The sequence below is a fragment of the Chiloscyllium plagiosum genome, chromosome 7 (assembly GCF_004010195.1).
Source record: "Chiloscyllium plagiosum isolate BGI_BamShark_2017 chromosome 7, ASM401019v2, whole genome shotgun sequence".
NCBI lineage: Eukaryota > Metazoa > Chordata > Chondrichthyes > Orectolobiformes > Hemiscylliidae > Chiloscyllium > Chiloscyllium plagiosum.
In genome coordinates this window covers 20,872,058-20,895,494 of record NC_057716.1, presented here as the reverse complement: position 1 = coordinate 20,895,494, position 23,437 = coordinate 20,872,058, and the positions used below count along the sequence as shown (strand labels likewise).

Sequence of the window (23,437 nt, the reverse complement as noted above, 5' to 3'; positions counted from 1 at the left end):
GTGAAGGACACTCTCTGGGTGGTCCGAAACCTGCTGATCTTCCAGCTGAAGGAGTTGACCCCGACTGAGTGTTGCAGACTGGGTCCAGGACTACGTGTTGAGGGACGCGCTGAAGCTTGGGGCAGCTGCCAAGGCACGGTGGGGAAAGACCACCATGTAACATCTGCCTGCCTAAAGAAGAACAAGGGGCCCGGGCACTCATTTGGGCTCTGCTGACGCCTCAGCTGAGAATGTTATCGTACAGACCTGTAAAACCCGCCTCAGGCGACTGACTGTGTGGAGTTTGCACGTTCTCCCCGTGTCTGCGTGGGTTTCCTCCGGGTGCTCCGGTTTCCTCCCACAGTCCAAAAGATGTGCAGGGTCAGGTGAATTGGCCATGCTAAATTGCCCGTAGTGTTAGGTAAGGGGTAAATGTAGGGGTATGGGTGGGTTTCGCTTCGGCGGGTCGGTGTGGACTTGTTGGGCCGAAGGGCCTGTTTCCACACTGTAATCTAATCTAATCTAATCTAATCTAAATAGGAATGATTCCTCTGTTTTCGGTATGCAAACAAGTGGAATGTTTACATATGTATGGCATGTCCAACTGTACAGACCATTAAAGTATTTTATGAATAAAGTATATTTTTGAAATAAAACAAAAGTGTGGAGTTTGCACATTCTCCCTGTGTCTGTGTGGGTTTCCTCTAGGTGCTCTGGATTCCTCCCAGCCCAAAGATGTGCAGGCCAGGTGAATTGGCCATGCTAAATTGCCTGTAGTGATAGGTGCATTAGTCAGAGGGAAATGGGTCTGGGTGGGTTACTCTTCAGAGGGTCGGTGTGGACTGGTTAGGCCAAAGGGCCTGTTTCCACACTGTTAGGAATCTAACCTAATCCAATAATGTAACCTCGGAGGAAAGTGAGGACTGCAGATGATGCAGACTAGAGTTGAAAAATGTGGTGCTGGAAAAACACAGCAGGCAAGGCAGCATCCGAGGAACAGGAGAATCGATGTTTCGGGCATAAGCCCTTCTTCAGGAATGTAACCTCTCATTCTTTGTCTTAAGCAAATCAAATCTCTTCTGTGCTTCACATTACATTTGCCTGCCTTGTGTCTGATGATTTTCTTCACCAGCCTGTCTCTGTTTCTCCCAAAGCCAGTCCCTACCCTCCTCATTGTTAACTTAGTGCCATCTTCAAACTCTCTCCCGTTTGTACCCACACTTAGGTCATTATCCTAACCCTAACACTGTCGATCCAACATGAGCAGCAGCTGGAACACCAGCCGCAGGGGGAACCTACCAAACGCTCCTCTCCAAAATGACAAGCAACTGTTCAATCCTATCCTTTGGTCTCTGTTACCCAACTCTCCATCCTCTCCAATACTTCAGCAAATAACTGAATCAAAATAGTCAAACAGGACTCACAGAAGCAGATGCAATGGTGATTTTCAAAGAAAGGGGCTTAATGAATCCTCAAAGTGACATAATTGGCGGGATTACGGTGACAAAGCAGGAGACTGGGACTAAATGGATGGCTCGTTCAGAGGGCCAGAATGAGCCTTGATGGCCTGAATGGCCAGACTCCATGCTGCAGGATTCTTGATGCAGCCTCTACACGCTCAAAGGTTCTCCCAGTCTTTATAAGTCTCAGCCACTGGACCCTCTTGTTAAAGCTGTGTGGTTTGGTGCTGCTTTCTCTTTGGACGATGTGTTTGTCCAAGATTATTGACCCATTTGTAGATGTGATGCATGCAGGTTGAGACGAGTAGGGGAGGGGGTGGCAGGATCCCACCTTCAGAAACAGGCCATGCCTGAATTCCTACACAAGGGCTTTGTTTTGTATGATTCGACTGCTTGGGAGGATGTAAAAGATTGCATGGCTCTGTTGTTGCAGGGGCTTCACCCCTCAATCAGCATCACCGTAAAACCTGATCGTCTGCTCATTACCACTTCCAAATACATACATTTGGAATGGGAGCTGTTCAGCCCCTTGAGCTTGCTCTGCCATTTGACAAGATCACCTCATCTGATTGTGACTCCTGACTCCCAGTTTACCCTGTATAATACATCTCAAAATAGATTTAATGACCCTGGCTTCACTGTTCTCTTGGGAAGAGAATTCCTAAGACTTGAAAATCCTCTGAGGAGAAGAAATGATTTTTATGATCTCATCATAGGTGGGAGACCCATTGATTTAAACTGAGTCCCCTGGTTCTAATCTCTGCCATAAGGGGGAGACATCCTTTGAGTATCTACCCTGCCAAGTTTCCCCCGATCCTGTTTTGAGAACCATGATGTGGAGGTGCCAGTGTTGGACTGGAGTGTCCAAAGTTACAAATCAGACAACACCAGGTTATAGACCAACAGGTTTATTTGGAAGCTGTCGCTTTCAGAGCGCTGCTCCTTCATCAGGGGGTTGTGGAGCAGGATCATAAGACACAGAATTTATAGCAAAAGATTACAGTGTCATGCAACTGCAATGATATATCGAACAAACCTAGATTGTTGCTAAGCCTTTCATCTTTTAGAGTGGGTTGCAGGTTTCGGTTCATTAATATGTAAATCCCAGAACCTCTTTGAAGTCACATTCTCAAGATAACTGAAGATTTTATATAAAAAAATGTGACATCTCAGCTCGGACAATGCATTAAAAGTGTGAATTTAGAGTCTCTATCCCAATCTTAAGTCAGACTGGTTCTAGTTCCAAAGTAGGAATTTATAAAATATTCCATGGATTGACTGTCTCCAGATTATTCACTTTTTGAGCAAAATAGAATGTTTCTGCAAATGCAAATTCACCCCATAGACTTATGTGTGTGTGTGCGTGTATGAGAGAGAGAATGTGTGTGTGTGTGAGTGTGCTTGGTAAAGTGTGCTTGTGTGTGTGTAAGTGTGCTTGTGTCTGTGTGTGAGAGAGAGAGTGAAGAGTGCAATTGGGTCACCTGTAGTGTGAGATGAACCCAAGGTCCCAGTTGAAGCCATCCTCATGGGTACCGAACTTGGACATCAGCCTCTGCTCAGCCACAAAAACATTGTTTCGCATCTCGAAGTCCACCTTGGAGGATGGTCACCCAAAGATCCAAATGTCCCTGTCCTTTGAAGTGGGAGGGATCACCTCTGTCTGGCAATTGTTGTGCGGTGTCCATTTATCTGTTGTCGTAGCGTCTGCTTGGTCTCGCCAATGCACCATGCCTCAGGGCATTCTTGCCATGCTGTCCAGCTGTATGACTCTGTAATAGCAGGCTGGTGGTACTTGCCATCAATGGAGAGAAACAGAGTTAACATTTCATCAGAACTAAGGAAAGATAGAAAAGTGGGAAGTGGGGAAGGTTGGAAGAAAGGACAAAGGCGAATGTGTTTGGAGGCCCGAGGGATATCCTTTGCAGACCTATTTAATAACAGAGTTTGAATTCCATCACATGGATTTGAACCTGGCCCCAGATCAATGGCTTACTCGTCTGGTGATATTACCATGTCACTATCACCTCACCCGAAAATCTCTGCCTGTTCCCGACTGTGACTACGCTTCAGAAAAGTGCTTCGATGGCTGTAAAACACTTTTGAAAACCTGGTTGTCACAGAAACCATTATATAAATGCAAGGCTTTCTTTCTGTTTTGTCATACATGGCATTGTTTGTTCCTCCAGATCGCTAAGCCTCCTGAACTCATTGCCTGACAGCTCCATTGAGAGTCTTTCTGATTACTCAACCACAGAGGAGTTCCTGTACGGCCAGGTTATTCCCAACAATATGGACCAACTCATCTTCATCATCAAGGTGATTTCCTAAATAAGAGGCACATCCCACCCCTCACTTCATGACAAGACATGATGCTGTACAGATCAAGGGGAAATAAAACAGTTTTGCTCCTCGCTTTTTGCTCAGTTCTGCCATGTACAGAGGAACCGCGATTGTCCAAAGGACTCAAAGGTGGAAGACAGAGGGTGGTGGTGGAGGGTTGTTTTTCAGACTGGAGGCCTGTGACCAGTGGAGTGCCACAAGGATTGGTGCTGGGTCCTCTACTTTTCATCATTTATATAAATGATTTGGATGTGAGCATAAGAGGTACAGTTAGTAAGTTTGCAGATGACACCAGAATTGGAGGTATAGTGGACAGCGAAGAAGGTTACCTTGGATTACAACAAGATCTTGATCAGATGGGCCAATGGACTGAGAATGGCAGATGGAGTTTAATTTGGACAAATGTGAGGTGCTGCATTTTGGGAAAGCAAATCTTAGCAGGGCTTATACACTTAATGGGAAGGTCCTCGGATGTGTTGCTGAACAAAGAGACCTTGGAGTGCAGGTTCATAGCTCCTTGAAAGTGGAGTCGCAGGTCGATAGGATAGTGAAGAAGGCGTTTGGTATGCTTTCCTTTATTGGTCAGAGTATTGAGTACAGGAGTTGGGAGGTCATGTTGCGGCTGTACAGGACATTGGTTAGGCCACTGTTGGAATATTGTGTGCAATTCTGGTCTCCTTCCTATCGGAAAGATGTTGTAAAACTTGAAAGGGTTCAGAAAAGATTTGCAAGGATGTTACCAGGGTTGGAGGATTTGGGCTACAGGGAGAGGTTGAACAGGCTGGGACTGGTTTTCCTGGAGCGTCGGAGGCTGAGGGGTGACCTTATGGAGGTTTATAAAATCATGAGGGGCATGGATAGGGTAAATAGACAAAGTCTCTTCCCTGGGGTCGGGGAGTCCAGAACTAGAGGGCATAGGTTTAGGGTGAGAGGGGAAAGATATAAAAGAGATCTAAGGGCCAACTCTTTCAGGCAGAGGGTGGTACGTATATGGAATGAGCTGCCAGAGGAAGTGGTGGAGGCTGGTACAAATGCAACGTTTAAAAGGCATCTGGATGGGTATATGAATAGGAAGGGTTTGGAGGGATATGGGCCGGGTGCTGGCAGGTGGGACTAGATTGGGTTGGGATATCTAGTTGGCATGGACGGGTTGGACCGAAGGGTCTGTTTCTGTACATCTCTATGACACGGTGGGGAGTATTTTGGTCGGTTAATCGAATTCTGGATAATCGAATGCCAGATAGCATAGTTTTAGCTGAGCATCGGAACCTTGCAATCTTGCCAGATAATCTGATATTCGGATAATCGAATTCCGGATAATCGAGGTTCCTCTGTGGTTGGAGCCCTCCTGGGCCATGTGGGAGGATACCTCATATTTAGATCGTAACCAAACATTAGAGCTTTTTTTCAAAAATCAATGGTTTCTTGAAATTTATTTGATTAAATGTGTGATATATGTGATAATACTTGAATGCACACTTCAGTGATTATAATTAGAAGAATTTTGCTGGGCACATATGCATTAAAGTTGTGGGCACAGTCTTCAGATTGACTGTGCATTGCAAAATCATTTCTACCTTATCACTGACACCTCTTACATACTTGCCTTACCCATGCTATGTGTTTGATGGCCCTTTTGCAACCTTGTACATTTTGCCACTTTCAGTGCATCCTCTAAGTGTTGTTCAACATGGAGAAGATACGAGGGGCTGGGATTTACAAAATCTTATATGGATTCATGCAGTTTTTGAGCAAAATAAAATGTAATTCTGCAAGTACAAATTCTCCCCACAAACTGAGTGTGGGGAGGGGGTAGGTATGAGTGTCTGTGAGAGAGTGTGTGTATGTGTATGTGTATGAGGGTGAGTGGAAAGGAGTATAAGTCTGTGAGAGGGTGTGTGTGTGTATATGGGAGAGTCTGTAGGAGTGTCTGTAGGTGTGTGTGTGTGTGTGGGGTGAGAGAGACAGAGTTTGTGTATGTGTGTGTCTCTCTAACCATGCCCCTCTGTTTGCAGGGCCGATTTGTCGTTCTGCGATTGGTGGATCTCACCCAGTGCCCGTGCTATCACAGGTTCATTGTTCAGGAGTTGCCATTTTTGAAAAGCACCATTCAGAAACCAGAGTCTAGCGGTGAGCACCACAGAGAGTTAACCCCGTGGCAACTCCTTTAATGTAGGATCCTGCAAGCATACAGCACAGGAGCAGGCTGTTTGGGCTAATGTGTCTGTACCAGTTAAACAATTCAGCCTAATCGCTACCTTTTAGGCCTTGCCTTTAACGCTTACGGGATGGGTCGCTGATATACATCACCATGATATCTGCTGTTTCAGACTCATGTCGCTGAGTAACTAAATGTAAAACTCCCCTGCACGTCTCACGTTGTCGTGTTGTTTTCAGCTCAGTTCAACTTAGTATAAGGAATGTACAATGTGTAATTTGCCATCATTTTAGCGTCGACTCCCAACATCCTGTCTGATGCTTCTGAGTCACATGGTCACGTTGCCCATAGCGAGTGCTCATCAGCATCAACTTGAGCTTCATCTGAAAGTATTGTCGCCATTTTTTAACATTCCCCTCAGTAATAGTCCCTGTCCTTACCTTATACCCATTGTTTCTTAAAGGAGAGATTTCCCTGGTGTGAGTCGAATAGGTGACTCTAAGGTAGGGCTTTTACAGGCCCTATTCCCCCATATTTACATTATTCTTAGAAAGACAAATTCCCCAATGTAAGTTGTTTCGGTATAAGTCACACATCAGGGTTAACTGATGTGTATTGAGGAGGAACTCCTGTGCCATACTTCTGCTCCCATGGCTGTTGAAATCACATCAAGTTTCTGCCCTGACCAAATTCTTGTTGATGCAACACTGCATTGTTTAAGATAGACCATTTAACCATAGGGCGCCTCCCCTGTGAGAGAGTGATGAGGAATGTTTCCCATCTCAGAAGGTCATCCGTCTGTGTATTCCTCTCCCCAGGGAGCAGGGATGGTAAAGAGTTTTCAATGGCATAGCTTGAGAAGACCCATTTCCTACAGTAGTGGGAGCGAGGGAAGAGTCAGAACTAGAGGCCATCAGGAGATTTAACTGAAGCTACATGGGGAGCATAAAATGTTTCTCATTGATGCTGTTCTCTCCAATTCATAGGAGTTTCTGCCATTTTCAGTATTCCATGGCTCAGTGGTTAGCACTGCTGCCTCACAGCACCAGGGTCCCTTGTTCGATTCCAGCCTCGGGCGACTGTCTGTGTGGAGTTTGCATGTTCTCCTCGTGTCTGCGTGGGTTTCCTCCGGGTGGTCCAGTTTCCTCCAACTGATATGTATGTGGGTTGGCCATGGGAAAATGCCCATACTGTCCAGGGATGGGCAGGCTAGCTGGGTTAGCCATGGGATGTGCAGGGTTACAGGGATGGGGTAGTGGGGTGGGTCTGGGTGGGATGATCTTCGGAGGGTCGGTGCAGATTCAATGGTTCAAATGGCCTCTTCCCGTACTGTAGGGGTTCTATGATTTTGCGGGTAGATGGAGTTGGGGAATTGTGGGGACCAGATGGGGAGAGAAGCCTATTTTTTTGTTTATTCTTTCATGAGGTGTGGGCATTGCTGACTAGGCCAGTCTTTGTGCTGCCTGTCCCTAATTGCCCTTGACCTGAGTAGCTTGCTAGGCCATCACAGGGGGCAGTTAGGATCCAAGCACATTGCTGTGGGCCTGGAGTCACAAGTAGACCAGGCCGGGGTAAGGACAGCGCACTTTCTTCCCTGAAGGATTTGTGAATCCAATGGGTTTTGTGCCATAATTGATGTTATAATTACCGTTACTCTGGCGAGATTTCATTCCCAGGTTTGTTCATTCAATTGGATTTCCACCAGTTGCCACGGTAATATTGGAACCAGAATGCCCCAGACTAAAAGCCTTTGTTTGTATCTTACCAGCCCAGTGGCACTACCAGTTTTACCCCTCCTATCATAGCCCCCTCAGGTGCTGTCGGGTGTCTGTGTCCATACTCAGCCCCCAACCCAGTTTGCCATCCTGCAATTTGCTGGCAAAGGGCATGTTGCCTGGTATTCAGATGGGTTGACATTGCCAGGATACAGAGCCGTTGTCAGAGATGACTGGCCTGGCACCCACAAGGGGATTGTCACATCGACCCAACGCCCCAGCACCGCGTCCTGCCATCAGTCACTTGGGGAAGTTGTTGAAGGGAATCCCTGGATTTGTTGAAAGTTGGACAGCCGCAAGGGGTGGGGCTTCAGAGTCACTGGGACTGCTTCGAGCTGTCACCCGTCTTTCTAATGAAGGCTAACGTTTCTAAGTTGACAGACGATTTCTCAACCTGACTCTCAGAAGTGGGTCGACGCACAGAAGCTTGGATCGCAAAAGCTGGCTCAGGATGCCCAGCACCTCGTCGTCCTTAATCCGTCAACACGGGGCTTCCAGGACCACGAAAGGCCTGAGTGCCTCTTCCTCAATCGTTTCTGTTACCTCCATCGCAGAAGTCTCTTCCAAAACACAGCAGGGGAAGACAAAGAGTCAGTCACAGAAGTTTCTCAAAGTGAACAGGTACAAAGGGTGGCACAGTTTAAAAATTCTTCCATGGGTGTGTCTGGTTGTCATTGGAGAAGGCGGTGCTGGGGCTGCCTTTTTTGGTTGGTTAATGGAGATCCAGCCGGGGTAACATTCCGAAGGCAGTGCCAAGATTCTCACCCAGGACTCTGAAAGAACAGCGATACTATTACAGGTCAGGGCGGCATAATGTTTGAAGGGCATTTTGGTAGGTTGTAGTGTTCCCATGCATCTGCTGCCCCATCCTCTTCCAGGTCTTAGAAAGTGCTAGATAAGGAATCTTATTGAGCGACTGGAATTCCTCTTGGAGATGGTAGACACCACTGCCATTGTGCATCGGCAGTGGAGGGAGGGGATGGTTTAGGTGGTGAAGTTTTGCATTTTGGTAAGGCAAACCAGGGCAATTAATGGAAGGACTCTGTTGCCAAACAGAGGGACCTAGGGGTGCAAGTTCATAGTTCCTTGAAAGTGGAGTCACAGGTCGACAGAGTAGTGAAGTAGACATTTGGTGTGCTTGTCTTCATTGGTCAGAGTATTGAGTAAAGGAGTTGGGAGGTCATGTTGCGGCTGGACAGGACATTGGTTAGGCCACTTTTAGAATTCTGCTTACAGTTCTGGTCTCCCTGCTATAGGATGGATGTTGTGAAACTGGAAAGGGTTCAGAGAAGATTTACAAGGATGTTGCCAGGGTTGGAGGATCTTGAGCTACAGGGAGAGGCTGAACAGACTGGGGCTGTTTTCCCTGGAGCGTCGGAGGCTGAGGGGTGACCTTATAGAGGTTTATAAAACTATGAGGGGCAGAGACAAGGTAAATAGACAAGGTCTTTTCCCCAGGGTAGATGAGTCCAAACTAGAGGGCAGAGGTTTATTGTGAGAGGGGAAAGATTTAAAAGGAACCTAAGGGACAACTTTTTCATGCCGAGGGTAGTATGTGAATGGGACAAGCTGCCAGAGGAAGTGGTGGAGGCTGACACAATTTAAAAGGCATCTAGGTGGGTATATGAATAGGAAAGGTTTTGAGGGATATGAGCCAAATGCTAGCAATTGGGACCAGATTAATTTAGGATATCTGGTTGGCATGGACGAGTTGGACCAAGGGATCTGTTTTCACGCTGTGTGACTCTATGATTCTCTGACAACAACCTGTGTTTATATCGCACTGTTAACATAGTAAAACAATCCAAGGTGCCTCACAGGAGCATTATCAATCAAAAAGTCAGCTCTGGGCAACTAAAGGAGACTTCAGGATAGGCAGCCAGTGGCTTTGTCGAAGAATTCTAAAGTGCATCCTCAAGGAAGAGTCTGCGTCCAGGGGACAGAGAGGATTAGGGAGATAGTTTAGGAGTATAGGTCCTTGGTTACTGAAGTATTGGCCGTGAATTTGGGATTTAAAGGAAATTCAGGAAAGTTAGGGGGCCAGAAGTGTAGGAGCCCTGAGATCCTGGAGAGGTGGTATGGCTAGAGCAGGGGACACCATGGAGGGATTTGAAAAGAAGGACAAAAGGTTTTAAACTACAGGAATATTGATGCTTGCAAATGGGAGAGAGTGAACCAGTAGGCGTGGGAAATGTTAGGTTTTCCGGGCCAGCCGTTTGAACAAATGGAAAACACGCTACAGCATAGAATAATAATCAGTTTTGCCCTTGAATACCGTCTTCAATATTTCTTCACCTTGACTTGTATGGAGCAGGAAATTGGATGGAGTGTTGACCCATGACCCTTGTCAGTCTCTTCCTGCTCCAAATATGGAGCAGACCCTCCCCTCACGCAGCCCCATCCAGGTGTGAGCAATTACAGCAAAACTGTAATTAATCAAATAATCTAAAGAAATATAACAATTTACTGGCCATCATTTTTCCTTCCTACATTATAACAGTAACCATAGATGAAAAGTGGGTTAGAATGTCCTGAGATTGGAAAAAGGTTTATTCTCTCCTTTAACCTGGAGAACTGTCTTTTTCAATGCCAGTGTGTTTTTCTCATAGGCTTCCCAGTTTCTTTCTTTCAGCATTTCACACAAGTTAGTGAGCTCTAGTCTAACGACTAGATTTCACACAAGTTAGTGAGCTCTAGTCTAAAGACTGGACTTCACACAAGTTAGTGAGCTCTAGTCTAATGACTGGATTACATTTTTTGCTCTGAAACCACATTGGGTCTTTTTGAACAGCTGTTTCTTGGTGCTGTCAAGCCTTTGAGTCCTCATGACGTTGGTAAGCACATTCACACAAAAAGAAACACCAGTGCAGTGTGGACACGAGTCTGGGATACTGAATGGCCAAAGCGGGAGTGATTGACTGAGGCTGACATTCAAAGACTTGGTTTTCTTCAGAAGTGTCGAGATTTGCAGGAGGATGTGTTTCCAAGTAAACGCAGCACCCAGGCCTAGTCCTGTGAGACAATTCATTGCAAAAGCTTTCACAAAGAAAGAAAGACCTGCATTTCCCCATTTGCAGGCATTGGGCCCTGCATTCACCACAAAGTACCTAGCAATCAGTGAAGTGCTTCTCTAAAGTGTGGCCACCGCTCAAATCTATGAAGCTCCTCTGCCTTCTCTCCCCTTCCAATCCCACCCACACTTTCCCAGTCATGCTCATAGGAGAATATACAAATTTACAATGCAGCCTCAGGGCTCCTGAGGAGAAATGCACCAACTCCTGGCTGAATGAAGGGTCAGCATGTTCAAAGACTGTGAACCAAAGGGAATTCCAGCCATTTGTACCTGATCAGGAGACCATGAACAAGTGGGTATTATCACCGGACTGATAATCCAGAGGCTCAGGCTGGTACTTTGGGAGCATGGTTCATAACTCCACAATGGCAAAATTTAAATTTAATTATTAATCATCTTTTTTAAAATCTGGAATGAGAAGCCAAGTGTCAGTCATTGTAACCATGAAACCAGCATTAATTGTCCCAAGGACACTAATTTCCTTCAGGGAAGGAAATCTGCTACCGCTTTCCATTCTGGCCTACATGTGACCCCAGACCCACAGCCTTGCTGTGGGGTTTTAACAACTGTCCGATTTGGTTTCATAAGTTGTTCAAGGGCAGTTCAGGGTGGGCAACAAATGTTGGCCTTGCCAGTATTGCCTGAGACCCTTTGAATGTCAGTGTTGGTTTTGAGTTAAGAGGATGGCATTAACTTGGGTGTTGTGGCTGCATTCTCCTGCTCAGACTGTAGAACAGTAACAACCTCGCTTTACATGAGTGGTCTTCAGGACAAAGACAGAAAGTAGAGTGTAAAAAAGACATGGTATACTCCATCACCAGGGAACGTCCCTGTGCACTGTACAAACATTTGAGGGAATCACTTAGGAATGTGGCAATGGGAAAAGGTCAAAGTCTCTGCCTTTTATCTATTTTTAAAAATTATCCAGCTTATAAATTATTTTTAGTCAAATTGTTCAGCCAGACCTCCAAGCAGTATTTGAACGAACTCTTTGGCCTCAAGTTCAGGCTGTTAGCGCAAGTGCCCTCACTCCTGGTTATACAACGACAGTTGAGTCATTGACTCTGTTCCAAATCTTTAACCAGGTTCTGCCAAATCGCTCTGAAATATCAATCAATATCTACCTCAGCATTTTGTTGTACCTTGTACAGTGTAAGAGTGAACTGCCTAACTCAAGGCTGGGTTTAAACAGACAGCGGGAATATAGGCAGTGCTCTTGGGTTGGCAGGATGTGGTGCTCCCCACAGATCTGCACGGGGTCCTCGACACTCCAGCTTACTTCCTTAAGCCTTGAATGAGGCATAGTTGTAAATCATCCTTGGCACAGGTCACACGAAGCCTGGATGGACTGTGGGATGAGTGGATGGGAGAAGGCAGGTATCATTTTGGAATGGTTATAGCATAGAAGCAGAACTTCCTGCCCACCATGTCTGTGCTGGATCTCTTACCTGTATTGTTTCCGCCAGATGATTATCAACTTCCCAACAGGTCGTAGACATTAAATGGGTAAGGGAATTAAATGGCAGAGGGAATTCAACATGGCAAAGTAAAACCACATTGGATCTGTGAAGGACAAACATGAATCTCTTCCGAACAGTGAGTGACTAGCCTTTGGAGGAACAAAGGGATTGAGGTGCCCATGTACGTGGATGACTCAAATCTAACATGATTTGGAGGTGCCGGTGTTAGACTGGGGTGGACAAAGTTAAAAATCACATAATACCAGGTTATAGTCCAACAGGTTTATTTGCCACCCACAGCATATCTCCTTCCTCTGTGCCTGCCTACAGAACCGACTGATCCCACATGGACTCCGGACTACAGTCAGACCAACACAATTTGGTCCTTCTGGACCCTCCACTCCACGCTCGCAGCCATGCGTTGCCACCTACTCTCTCTACAGTCAGCCCTGTCCCAGCTCAGGGCCACACTCTCTCAGAACTGCAAAGGACCCCTGCTGTGTCACGTCCTCAGAAGAATTCACACACTCAACAAATGATTTTTCTACATCACATCAGACATCAAAAACTGGAAGTACAACAAACGTCCAAGTACCCACCTCAATAGTCGGGACTCCCGACCATTCCAGAAGCTTTTCCCGGCCTCCGGAACTGCTCGGCCGCCGTCAGCCACACGGCCACTCCAGCCACCACCACGCCAGTGAACGATGACGTCACTTCCGTCCCCACCACCTGACAGCCTTGCAGCCACTGCTGTCCATGCAGTCTCCACGACAACCGGCCAGACAGCCTCCTCTGTGACCACTGTAAGATCCACTGCCACCAAAACCAACACGAGGCCCAACCAGAACATCACGTCCGCCCCCTGCTGTTGCCGCTGCCACAGCCACTTCCACTCCCACTGACACCACTCACGTGAACGCCACCGACAGAATCTGTCTACGACACACGTTATGCCACTTGCGCCCCCGCGGATCCCACAGTCACCACTCCCCCCCCCCCACCGACGCCCAGGGTGAATGTCACTTCCGTAAATGACATCACCCCTGTTCCCCCCACTGCCACTCCCATTCCAGTTAGAGTCTCCACCCCCACTCCCAGCTCCCGCCCTACACCAGCTCCGAGCTCCCAGCCCTGCTGTTTTTCACCATTCCCCCAGACATCCCCCTCACTGAGGACAAACTGACAGTCCTCAGCAAAGGCCTTACCTTCATCCCCCTCCGCTACCAGATCAATGGATTCAACATGCGTTGTGACATCGAATGTTTCTTCCGCTGCCTCTGCCTCCGGGCTTATTTTTTCCATCAAGACACGCCCCCACCTTCTGAGGACCCCTTCTCACTTGCAGTGCGCTTCAGAGACACCCGCACTAACCAACTCCACCGCCCTGTGGCTGAACACTTCAACTCCCCCTCCCACTCCACCAAGGAAATGCAGGTCCTGGGCCTCCTCCATCACCAAACCTACCCACCTGACGCCTACAGGAAGAATGCTACACCGTCCGCCTCAGGACCCCCCAACCACACGCCATCAATGTGGACTGGACTTCACCAGTTTCCTCATTTCCCGTCCGTCCCCCACCTTATCCCAGTTCCAACCTTCCAACTCAGCACTGCCCTCATGACCTGTCCCACCTGTCCATCCCCGGCCCACAATCCTCATTCCTGATGATGGGCTCTTGCCTGAAACGCCGACTCTCCTGCTCCTCGGATGCTGCCTGATCTGCTGTGCTGCTTTCCCAGCACCACACTCTCGACTCTGATCTCAAGCATCTGCAGCCCTCACTTTCTCCAGGTTTATTTGGAAGCACTAGCTCTCGAAGCGCTGCTTCTTCACAACCACCTGTTGAAGGAGCAGCACTCTGAAAGCTAGTGCTTCCAAATAAACCTTTTGGACTATATCCTGATGTTGTGTGATTTTTTAACCAAATCTAACACAAAGGTGCAACGTGTACTGAATAAGGCAAGTGGATTGTTCTATCTTGAAGCGTTTCAAAGGTGAGGAATTGATGTTTAGTTTATACAGAACCTTGGCCAGACTGCCTCTGGAGTACCATATATAATTCTGGTCATCATATTGCCAGGCAGGATCTCGAGACCTGGGAGAGAGGTCCATGCAAATACACTACAATTAAATCTGGGCTTAAACATTTAAAGTGCAAGAATAGGCTTCCTGACTTTAATTCACTTAAGTGTAGGTTAAGGGTTAATCTAACTTTCAATATAATTTATGGGACAGATAGCCAGAAACTATTACCTCTGATGTGTAAAAACCGAAAGAACCGCGGATGCTGTATATCAGAAACAAAAGCAGAAGTTGCTGGAAAAGCCCAGCAGGTCTGGCAGCATCTGTGAGGAGAAATCAGAGTAACGTTTCAGGGTCCGGTGACCTCCTGATTTCTCTTCACAGATGCTGCCAGACCCGCTGAGCCCTTCAGATGTCTATTCGGGGCGGGGACCCAGAGCCAAAGGGCATAAGCATAAAATTACAAGATTTAGGACTGACATTAGAAAGCACACAAGTGGTGAAAATCTGAACTTGATTCCCCAAAACCCCACAAACATTGGGTCAGTAGCAGTTTTCACGGTTTGAGATTGATACACGTGGAGCAAAAGGGAGTTAAAGTATTAATCACCCATGATCCAGTTGAATGAGAAAACCCACCCAATGGGCTGTTCCTGTTCCCAATTCCCTCCTGGTCATTGAATGTCATAAACATAGAAATACAGTTCAGGAAATAATTGGTCAGGTCGGGTGATGTGGTGATCAAGAAATTGCAGTAGATGACTCCATAGATCGAAGCATTTTAAATGTGCAGAACATTCCCTACTTAAACTATTTCTGTGTGTTTGCAGTGCCATCAGTACATCAAGGTTGGAAGACAGTTCACACTTAATTGGGAAAACTTCAAGGAAGCAGTTGATTCCCAAAGCCCTGTCCGTTGCTGTTTACATGAAGATAGATTCAGTTCTGCCAGGGGAAGTATTTGTAAGTTGTTACTGTAGAAGTGTCACTTTGAAAGCCTGATTTGAGATATCTGGTAAATAAAGGAATGGAAGGTGGTGTTGCACCCTTTCTCAAACCGAGAGTGTAAGATAACATTGAGCAATGCTGAGGTACAATAATATTACATCTCCAATTTTGGCCATTCCCCTGCAGTTGGTCCATTGTGGTTTTGAAAATTGTACTTACTGGCCCCATATCAAAGTAAAGGTACACTGGCATTGGAGGCAGTCCAGGGAAGGTTGCACGAGGCTTATCCTGGATATGGGGGTCTCTCTTACGAGGAGAGGTTGAATAGATTGAGTCTAGATTCACTGGAGTTTCGAAGAATGAGAGGAGACTTTATTGAAACATACAAGATTCTTAATGGAGTTGACAGAGTCGTTATGGTGAGGTTATTTCCCCTTGTGAAGGGCATATGCCCGAAACATCAACTCCTGCTCCTCGGATGCTGCCTGACCTGTTGTGCTTTTCCAGCGCCACACATTTTGACTCTGTTTCCCCTTGTGGGAGGGTCCAGGACCAGAAGACATTATCTCAGAGTGTAAGGTCTCCCAGTTAAGATAGGGATGAGGAGGGATTCCTTCTCTGAGGATAGTGAATCTGTGGAATCCTTTACCATGGAGGGCTGTTAAAGCTGAGTCTTGAAGTGTAGATAGACAGATCTTTAATCAGTAAGGGAATCAAAGGTTCTGGGGACAAGGCAGGAAGTGGAGTTGAGAATGATCAGATCAACTCTCATTGAATGGTAGGGCAGAGTTGATGGGCTGAGTGGCCTGTGTCTGCTCCAAATCTTATTCTTAGATCTTGTTCTATCCTGCCAGTGGGACAGAATATACTCAGGGAGGGTGAGGGTGGTGATGTAAGGTCTGATTGTGTCAGGTTGTTGCTTGACTACTCTGTGAGGTATCTCTCCCCAGTTTTGATAGAACTCTCCCATTGATAGTCAGGAGGACATCTGAGTGTCAACTGGACTGACTATGTCTTTGTCAGAGTGATACAAAGGAGTAGCTTTCTCGCCTTCTCAAAGGGGTGTTCAGAATGAACTACACTCATTTGGACTTGAACGTTGGTTAGGTTATTGGAGGAAATCATGGTTTGTCTTTTTGGACTGACTGCCTATGGGCTGAATGGCCTACTTCCACAATGTAGGGATTCTGTGATTCTATGTGAACCACCAGAACAGATAAGCTTGGGATGATAACAGTGTTTCATCTGAATGTTGTTCTGGAAGTGTCAGTCCAGACATTGGTGAGAGTGGGGCTTGAACCTGCTAACTTCTAAACTGACAAGAGCCATGTGGAAGGTCCATGAGGCATTAGATTAAAACAAATGGAAGTAGAGGTCGGCCATTCTGCCCACTGACCCTGCTCTACCATTGGCTGATCTGATAGGACTCCACTTTCCTGCCTGCTCCCCTCCCCATTACCCTTGTAGGTTCTATCCATCAAAACCTGTCTGCCTGAGCCTTAAATACACTCAACGACCGATGCACTAACAAACCTCATCTCCATTTTAAGTAAGAGGCCTTTTTTTAAACAGCGCCCCCCTACTGGAGATTTCCTTTCAGCAGCCACCCTCAGAATCTCATTCATATCATTTTGGTCACCTCTTGTTCTTCTCAACTCAAATTGAACCCCCTCAACCTTTCTTCCTAAGACCTTCAACTCAGGAATCAGCCTCATGGACAGCCTTAGTACTGCCTCCAAAACAAGAATATTCCTCCATGGATAAAGAAACCAGGAGTGCGCACGGTGCTCCAGCTGCCCAATGCTGAAGCAACCCAGAAGGACACATCTCACAAGATGTACCTCCCCCGCTTTGAAAAACTGTACAGCTTCTTACTGAGGTAAATGTGTCAGACCATGGGTCATGACATGAGGTAGCCTCATCATTATCCAAGTTCGGCCACTTTCTGCTCAGGGCTTTGTTTGAGATATTGATTCTTTGGCATTCTCTCATGAATGAATTTAACATAGCATTGAAGAAGTATTCAGATGTGCACTTGGACGTCAAGGCACACAGGTCTATGGGGGTAGTGGCTGGAAAATGGGATTAACATAGTTAGATACTTGTTTTCGGGTCGGCTCAGACTCAATGGGCCGAAGAGCCTTTTTCTGTGCTAGGAATGTTGCCATAGTCATGCCAGACCGTGGGGCGGCTCTCTCATTAAAGAGGTGATGGTCTTTTCCCTGGAGTGGCAGAGTTCAAAACTAGAGGGTGTGGGTTTAAGGCGAGAGGGCAAAGATTTGAAAGGGACCCAAGGGGCAACTTTCTCACACGGATGGTGGTGCATGTATGGAATGAGCTGCCAGAAGAAGTGATAGAGTTGGGTGCAATTACAACATTTAAAAGACATTTGGACAGGTACATGGATAGAAAATGTTTAGAGTGATATGGGCCAAACACAGAAAAATGGGCCTAGTTCAATTTAGGAAACCTGGTCGGCATAAATGAGTTGAGCCAAAGGGTCTGTTTCCATGCTGTATGACTCTATGACTGTATAATCTGAGGGTCTCTAACTTCAGGTGTGAGAGAGAGGTTGAGAAGGAGATTTCTTTGTGGTAACCTCAGCCAATGTGGGAAGACCTCGATGACTAATGGTGTAATGTTGAGTTGGAGAAATTGGAAGGGTCTTGACCAGATGGGCCAATGGGCTGAGGAGTGACAGATGGGGTTTAATTCAGGTAAATGCGAGGTGCTGCATTTTGGGAAACCAAATCTTAGCAAGACTTATACACTTAATGGTAAGGTCCTCGGGAGTCTTGCTGAACAAAGAGACCTTGGAATGCAGGTTCATAGTTCTTTGAAAGTGGAGTTACAGTTAGATAGAATAGTGCAGACGGCATTTGGTATGCTTTCCTTTATTGGTCAGAGTATTGAGTACAGGAGTTGGGAGGTCATGTTGTGGCTGTACAGGACATTGGTTAGGCCACTGTTGGAATATTGCATGCAGTTCTGGTCTCCTTCCTATCGGAAAGATGTTGTGAAACATCAAAGGGTTCAGAAAGAATTTACAAAGATGTTGCCAGGGTTGGAGGATTTGAGCTATAGGGAGAGGCTGAACAGGCTGGGACTGTTTTCTCTGGAGCGTCGGTGGTTGAGGGGTGACCTTATAGAGGTTCACAAAGTCATGAGGGTCATGAATAAGGTAAATAGGCGAAGTCTTTTCCCTGGGGTCGGGGAGTCCAGACCTAGAGGGCATAGGTTTAGGGTGAGAGGGGAAAGATATAACAGAGACCTAAGGGGCAACTTTTTCCCGCAGAGGTTGGTACGTGTATGGAATGAGCTGTCAGAGGAAATGGTGGAGGCTGGTACAATTGCAACATTTAAAAGGCATTTGGATGGGTATATGAATGGGAAGGGTTTGGAGGGATATGGGCCGGGTGCTGGCAGGTGGGACTAGATTGGGTTGGAATATCTGGTCGGCATGGACGGGTTGGGCCGAAGGGTCTGTTTCCATGCTGTACATCTCTATGACTCTATAAATATTGAGCTTCATGGTCCTCCAGTATATGTGATTGAGAATCCAGTTGTCTGGGAGTGTTGTAACAGCTTTGAGTCTGTGTACAGGGGCTGCGGCAATACTTTGTGGCCAATAACCTCAAGGATAAGAGAGTCTTCAGCATCAAGAGCCAAGGCACAACGATTGTTCGGATCGACATGCAGACCTTTGCAGCACTGATGGACCAGGAAACCCTGCAAAAAGTGAGGAAGCTGCAGTCTGTCTATCCGAGGTGAGTCACACCCCGAACACTGAGGCTGATCACAAACGTGTCAGTGGATGTGTGTGCTCTTTGCGGCTACATCATGGAATGGCTTGACACAACAGAACCCAAACACACCCGAGTGCCCAGATGGCAAACACCAAATCCTGAGCTTGCCACTTCAGGCTGTGTAAAGCCAAGTGTGGTTCCACTGTTTAGCTCTTGGACACAAGGGTTCGTCTTCTCTCACTCTCTCTCTCCCTTTGATAGAAATTGGACATAGATCTCACTCCATTAAGTTAAGGAAAAGTGGGAATGGGAGGATATTCTTCAGGTCCTTTAGCCTGCTGCAGCCTTCAGCAAGACCATTGTAGATCTGTCCCAACTCCATTTCCCTGCCTTAGTTCCAGAGCCAGTCTTTGTCCAACAATATGAATGGGAAGGGTTTGGAGGGATATGGGCCATGTGCTGGCAGGTGGGACTAGATTGGGTTGGGATATCTGGTCGGCATGGACAGGTTGGACCGAAGGATCTGTTTCCATGCTGTACATCTCTATGATTCTATGAAAAGAACTGCTAAATCTGACATTTTCAAAGTTGCGGAAAATTGATGGTTGACCACTTACCATTGAGACCAAAACTGGCGTTTGTGGATGTAATGCAGTCACATAATAAATTCAGGAGTGAATGTGGGAGAAATGTCTTTGCATGGAGAGTGTTTGGAACGTGATCATTGTTACCTTTGGGAGGGATTGAGGAGGATAGCAAATATGTCTTTAAGGGGAAGCATTCCAGGGAGGAAGGAACTGGACTAAAACCAGAAAATGTGTTGGAAATACTTGTCAAGTCAGTCTGCAATCATGGGAGAGAAGGTAAGATTTGTAACCTTATCAGAACTGGATAAAGTTGGAGATGAGAATACAGAGGATGAGGATGAAAGAAGGTTATTGGGGGCTGATAGACTCATTCCTACGGGGTCAAAGAGAATGGGGATGGGGAATGAAAATACAAAACATATGGCAAAGTATGTTCGCAGCTGACTGAAAGGAGAAAAAAAATGTTTTTTAAATCATGCAAAGAGAAGGAAGCAGAATAGGGAGACAAAGTTTATTCGCTGAAAACATCTCTAATGCTTTCCAGTTCAGATGAAAGATGAACCTGGTTTCTCTCTCCACAGAGGCTGTCAGACCGTCCTGAGCGTTTGCAGCATTTTCTGATTTTATTTCAGATCTTCAGCATCGGCAGCATTCTGCTTTTCGAGAAGGCCTTAGGGTCGACAGGGTCAAGTGAAGATGGATGCAAGCAACGTGACTGGAGCAGAAACACATGGGGCTGTCGTGCAAATCCTATGTCATTGTTTACAGCATTTTGCTGGCAGGAATTCCGGATTTACACCATTCCCCCTTGTGAGGATGAAGGGATTCAACACAGCAGTCCTCTTTTAACAAGTACACGTACAAGGACGTCATACTCTGTGTTCTTGACTGTGCTGTGATGCTAATGGTACCAGCTTGTGTTTGGCAGTACGATTCTCAGATGGTAATTCGGTGCAAGTTACATGAGTGAGTTAGACACTGTTACTCAGATTTATTGGATAGAGGCCTTTACCCAACAGGAATTGCCCTCATCTTATAGCATCCTAAGATACTTAGCCTTTGCCCACCCAAATGCTTATGACATTATCAGATTGGGTGGAGCTTAATGCAACCTTTAACCTTTACCCTTTCAGAACCATTGCCTTATCTAACACCAGTTAGTGACATTGTAGCTCTATGTCCTCTGTCATGGTCAATAACAGCTGTTTCTCTCTCTCTTGTTTTAAAGTGATGATGAGCTCTGTGACCTCTTCATCAAAAATAATTACTGGAAAATCTTTAAAAGGAATATGATCTCCAAACTCACCTGCAAGCCTCAGCGCTTCTCGCCTTCAGGCCAGGTAGCAGAGTCTGGCCGAGGGGAGGACTTATACGAGATTGACAAGACCGGCATCCTGAACCTTCCGGAAATCTCCAGCAATCGGAATATGCTTTTCTCAAAGCCGTCCTATTATGTTGCCCCCGTTATCAGAACAAGGGAAGATGGTAGCACTCCAATGCCAAAGCTGGACCTCCAACTCATTCACGGAATTGCAAAGCTTCCATCCAGTATAGCCAATCTGCTGTACTGAGCACACCCAAGCCCTGCCTTTGCTGCCCTTTAACAGTCAAGCATCTCAATCTGATGGCCTAATAGATTTCCAACCATTTCGTTTATGTTTCTATTTCCGCATTGCACCAATTTCCACAGATAATTGTCCAACCAGTTGCCCTGTCCCATTTTGTTCTTTCCCATACTTGGATCATTTATATTGTTCATTCCCTCCTCGCTGACCAACACCACATGAAGTGAGATTTCATCTCTTCCCGTTAGGGACTTTATGAAAGACTGATTGTCATAAAAGCACAGTGTCACGAAAATGGAATGCCGTGCCAACCCAATGCTACCAAAACCCAACGTGATAGAGACTCAGTGTGATAAACCTCTGTCTGATGGAGTTCTGACAAAGTCACAATGTTATTGATGTGGAAAAGACTTAAAAATAATAAAGACCCAATGTGATGGCGACCCAATGTTTTAAAAGTCGATGTGATACTCAATGTGATGAAGACCCAAAATGAAGAAGACTCAATGTGACCCGATGTGTTCAAAACTCCATGTGTTGAAGACTCAGTTTGATAAAGACTCAATATTTTAAATATTGATGTGATATTTAATGTGATAAAGAGTCAAAGTAATGGAGACTCAATGCGATAAAGACCAATGTGAAAGAGACTCAATATGGTAACGATTCAATGCAACAAAGATTGGATGTGGTAAAATCTCGATGTAAGAAGGACTTGATGCAATAAAGACCCGATGTGACAAAGACTCAATGTGATAAAAATGCAATGTGCTACCGACATTGTGTCCAACATGTTGGAATAGTGTAGTGTGGTTTTGTTGCTTAATTACCCTGCTACAATTATAGTTGAAAAGTGTGGTGCCGGAAAAGCACAGCAGGTCAGGCAGCATCTGAGGAGCAGGAGAATCGATGTTTCGGGCTAAAGAGTTTCATCAAGAAGGTAGGGGAGGGGGAAGGCGGAGTGAGAGATAAATAAGAGGGTGGGGTGAAGCCGGGGGGGGAAGGTAGCTGTGAAGAGTTGGTGATAGGTCGGAGAGCAGGGTAGAGCGGACACGTGGGAAAGAAGATAGACAGGTAGGACAGGTCAAGAGAGCGGTGCTGAGTTGGAGGGTTGGATCTGGGTTGAAGTGGGAGGGAAGATGAAGAAACCGGTGAAGTCGATGTTGATGCCGTGTGGTTGGAGGGTCCCAAGGCAGGAGATGAGGCGTTCATCCTCCAGGCGTCAGGTGGCTTGGATTTCATGATGGAGGAGGCCCAGGGCTTGTATGTTCTTAGCGGAATGGGAGGGGGAGATGTAGCCGGAAATGTTCCTCGAATTGGCATCCTGATTCCCCAGTGTAGAGGAGACCCCATCGAGAGCAACAGACACAATAGATGAGGATGTGCAGATAATTTCTGCCAGATGTGGAAGGATCCTTTGGGGCCTTGGATGGAAGTGAGGGGGGAGAGGTGGGCACAAGTTCTAGACCTTAGATGGTGGCAAGGGAAGGTGCTGGGAGTGGAGGATGGGTTGGTGGAGGGCGTGGACCTAACAAGGGAGTCGTGGAGGGAATGGTCTCTGAAGGCTAATAAGGATGGGGAGGGAAGTCTATCTCTGGTGGTGGGTCTGACTGTATGTGGCAGAAATGGCGGAGGACAATGTGCTGTATCCAGAGATTGGTGGGGTGGTGGGTGAGGACCAGGGGCTTCTGTCCTTGTTGCAGTTGGAGGGGTGGGGTTCAAAGGTGGCGGTGTGGGAGTGAAGGAGATGCACTGGAGGGCATCATAACCATGTGGGAGGGGAAATTGCGGCCCTTGAAATAGGAGGCTGCGGAAGATGGACTGCTCCACGTACCTGACAAAGAGGTAGGCAGAGCTGGGGCCCATGCAGGTGCCCTGGCTACCCCTTTTATCTGGAGGAAGTGGGGGGATTCGAAGGAGAAGTTGTTGAGAGTGAAGACCAGTTCAGCCAAACGAATGAGAGTGTCAGTGGAAGGGTACTGGTTGGGTCGGCAGGAGAGGAAGAAATGGAGGGCTTGGAGCCCTCCATCATGGTGGATGGGTGTGTACAGCAGCTGGATGTCCATGGTGAAGATAAGGTGTTGGGGGCCAGGAAACGAAAGTCATGGAGGTGGAGGGCATGAGTGGTGTCCCGAACGTATGTGGGGAGTTCCTGGACAGGATGGTGTCAAGGTATGCAGAGAGAGGTTTGGTGGGGCAGGAGCAAGCTGAGACGATAAGTTGACCGGGGCAGCCAGGTTTGTGAATTTTAGGTAGGAGGTAGAACCTGACGGTGTGGGGTTCCGGGACTGAGGTTGGAGGCTGTTGGTGGGAGATCCCCT

The 23,437-nt window shown here is 46.7% G+C and overlaps 1 protein-coding gene across 1 annotated transcript in view; it reads left to right on the top strand.

Moving 5' to 3' along the window:
• Positions 1-21,841, top strand: part of LOC122551908 (cyclic nucleotide-binding domain-containing protein 2-like) — a gene marked incomplete at its 5' end in the record, with an annotated part of 38,985 nt that extends 17,144 nt beyond the window's left edge. The window contains 6 exons of the mRNA XM_043694475.1: positions 3,626-3,755; positions 5,795-5,909; positions 8,087-8,333; positions 15,101-15,233; positions 18,822-18,985; positions 20,780-21,841. Coding sequence (XP_043550410.1) covers positions 3,626-3,755; positions 5,795-5,909; positions 8,087-8,333; positions 15,101-15,233; positions 18,822-18,985; positions 20,780-21,122 — 1,132 coding nt within the window. The remainder of the gene's footprint in view (positions 1-3,625; positions 3,756-5,794; positions 5,910-8,086; positions 8,334-15,100; positions 15,234-18,821; positions 18,986-20,779) is intronic.
• Between the last annotated feature and the right edge of the window lie 1,596 nt (positions 21,842-23,437).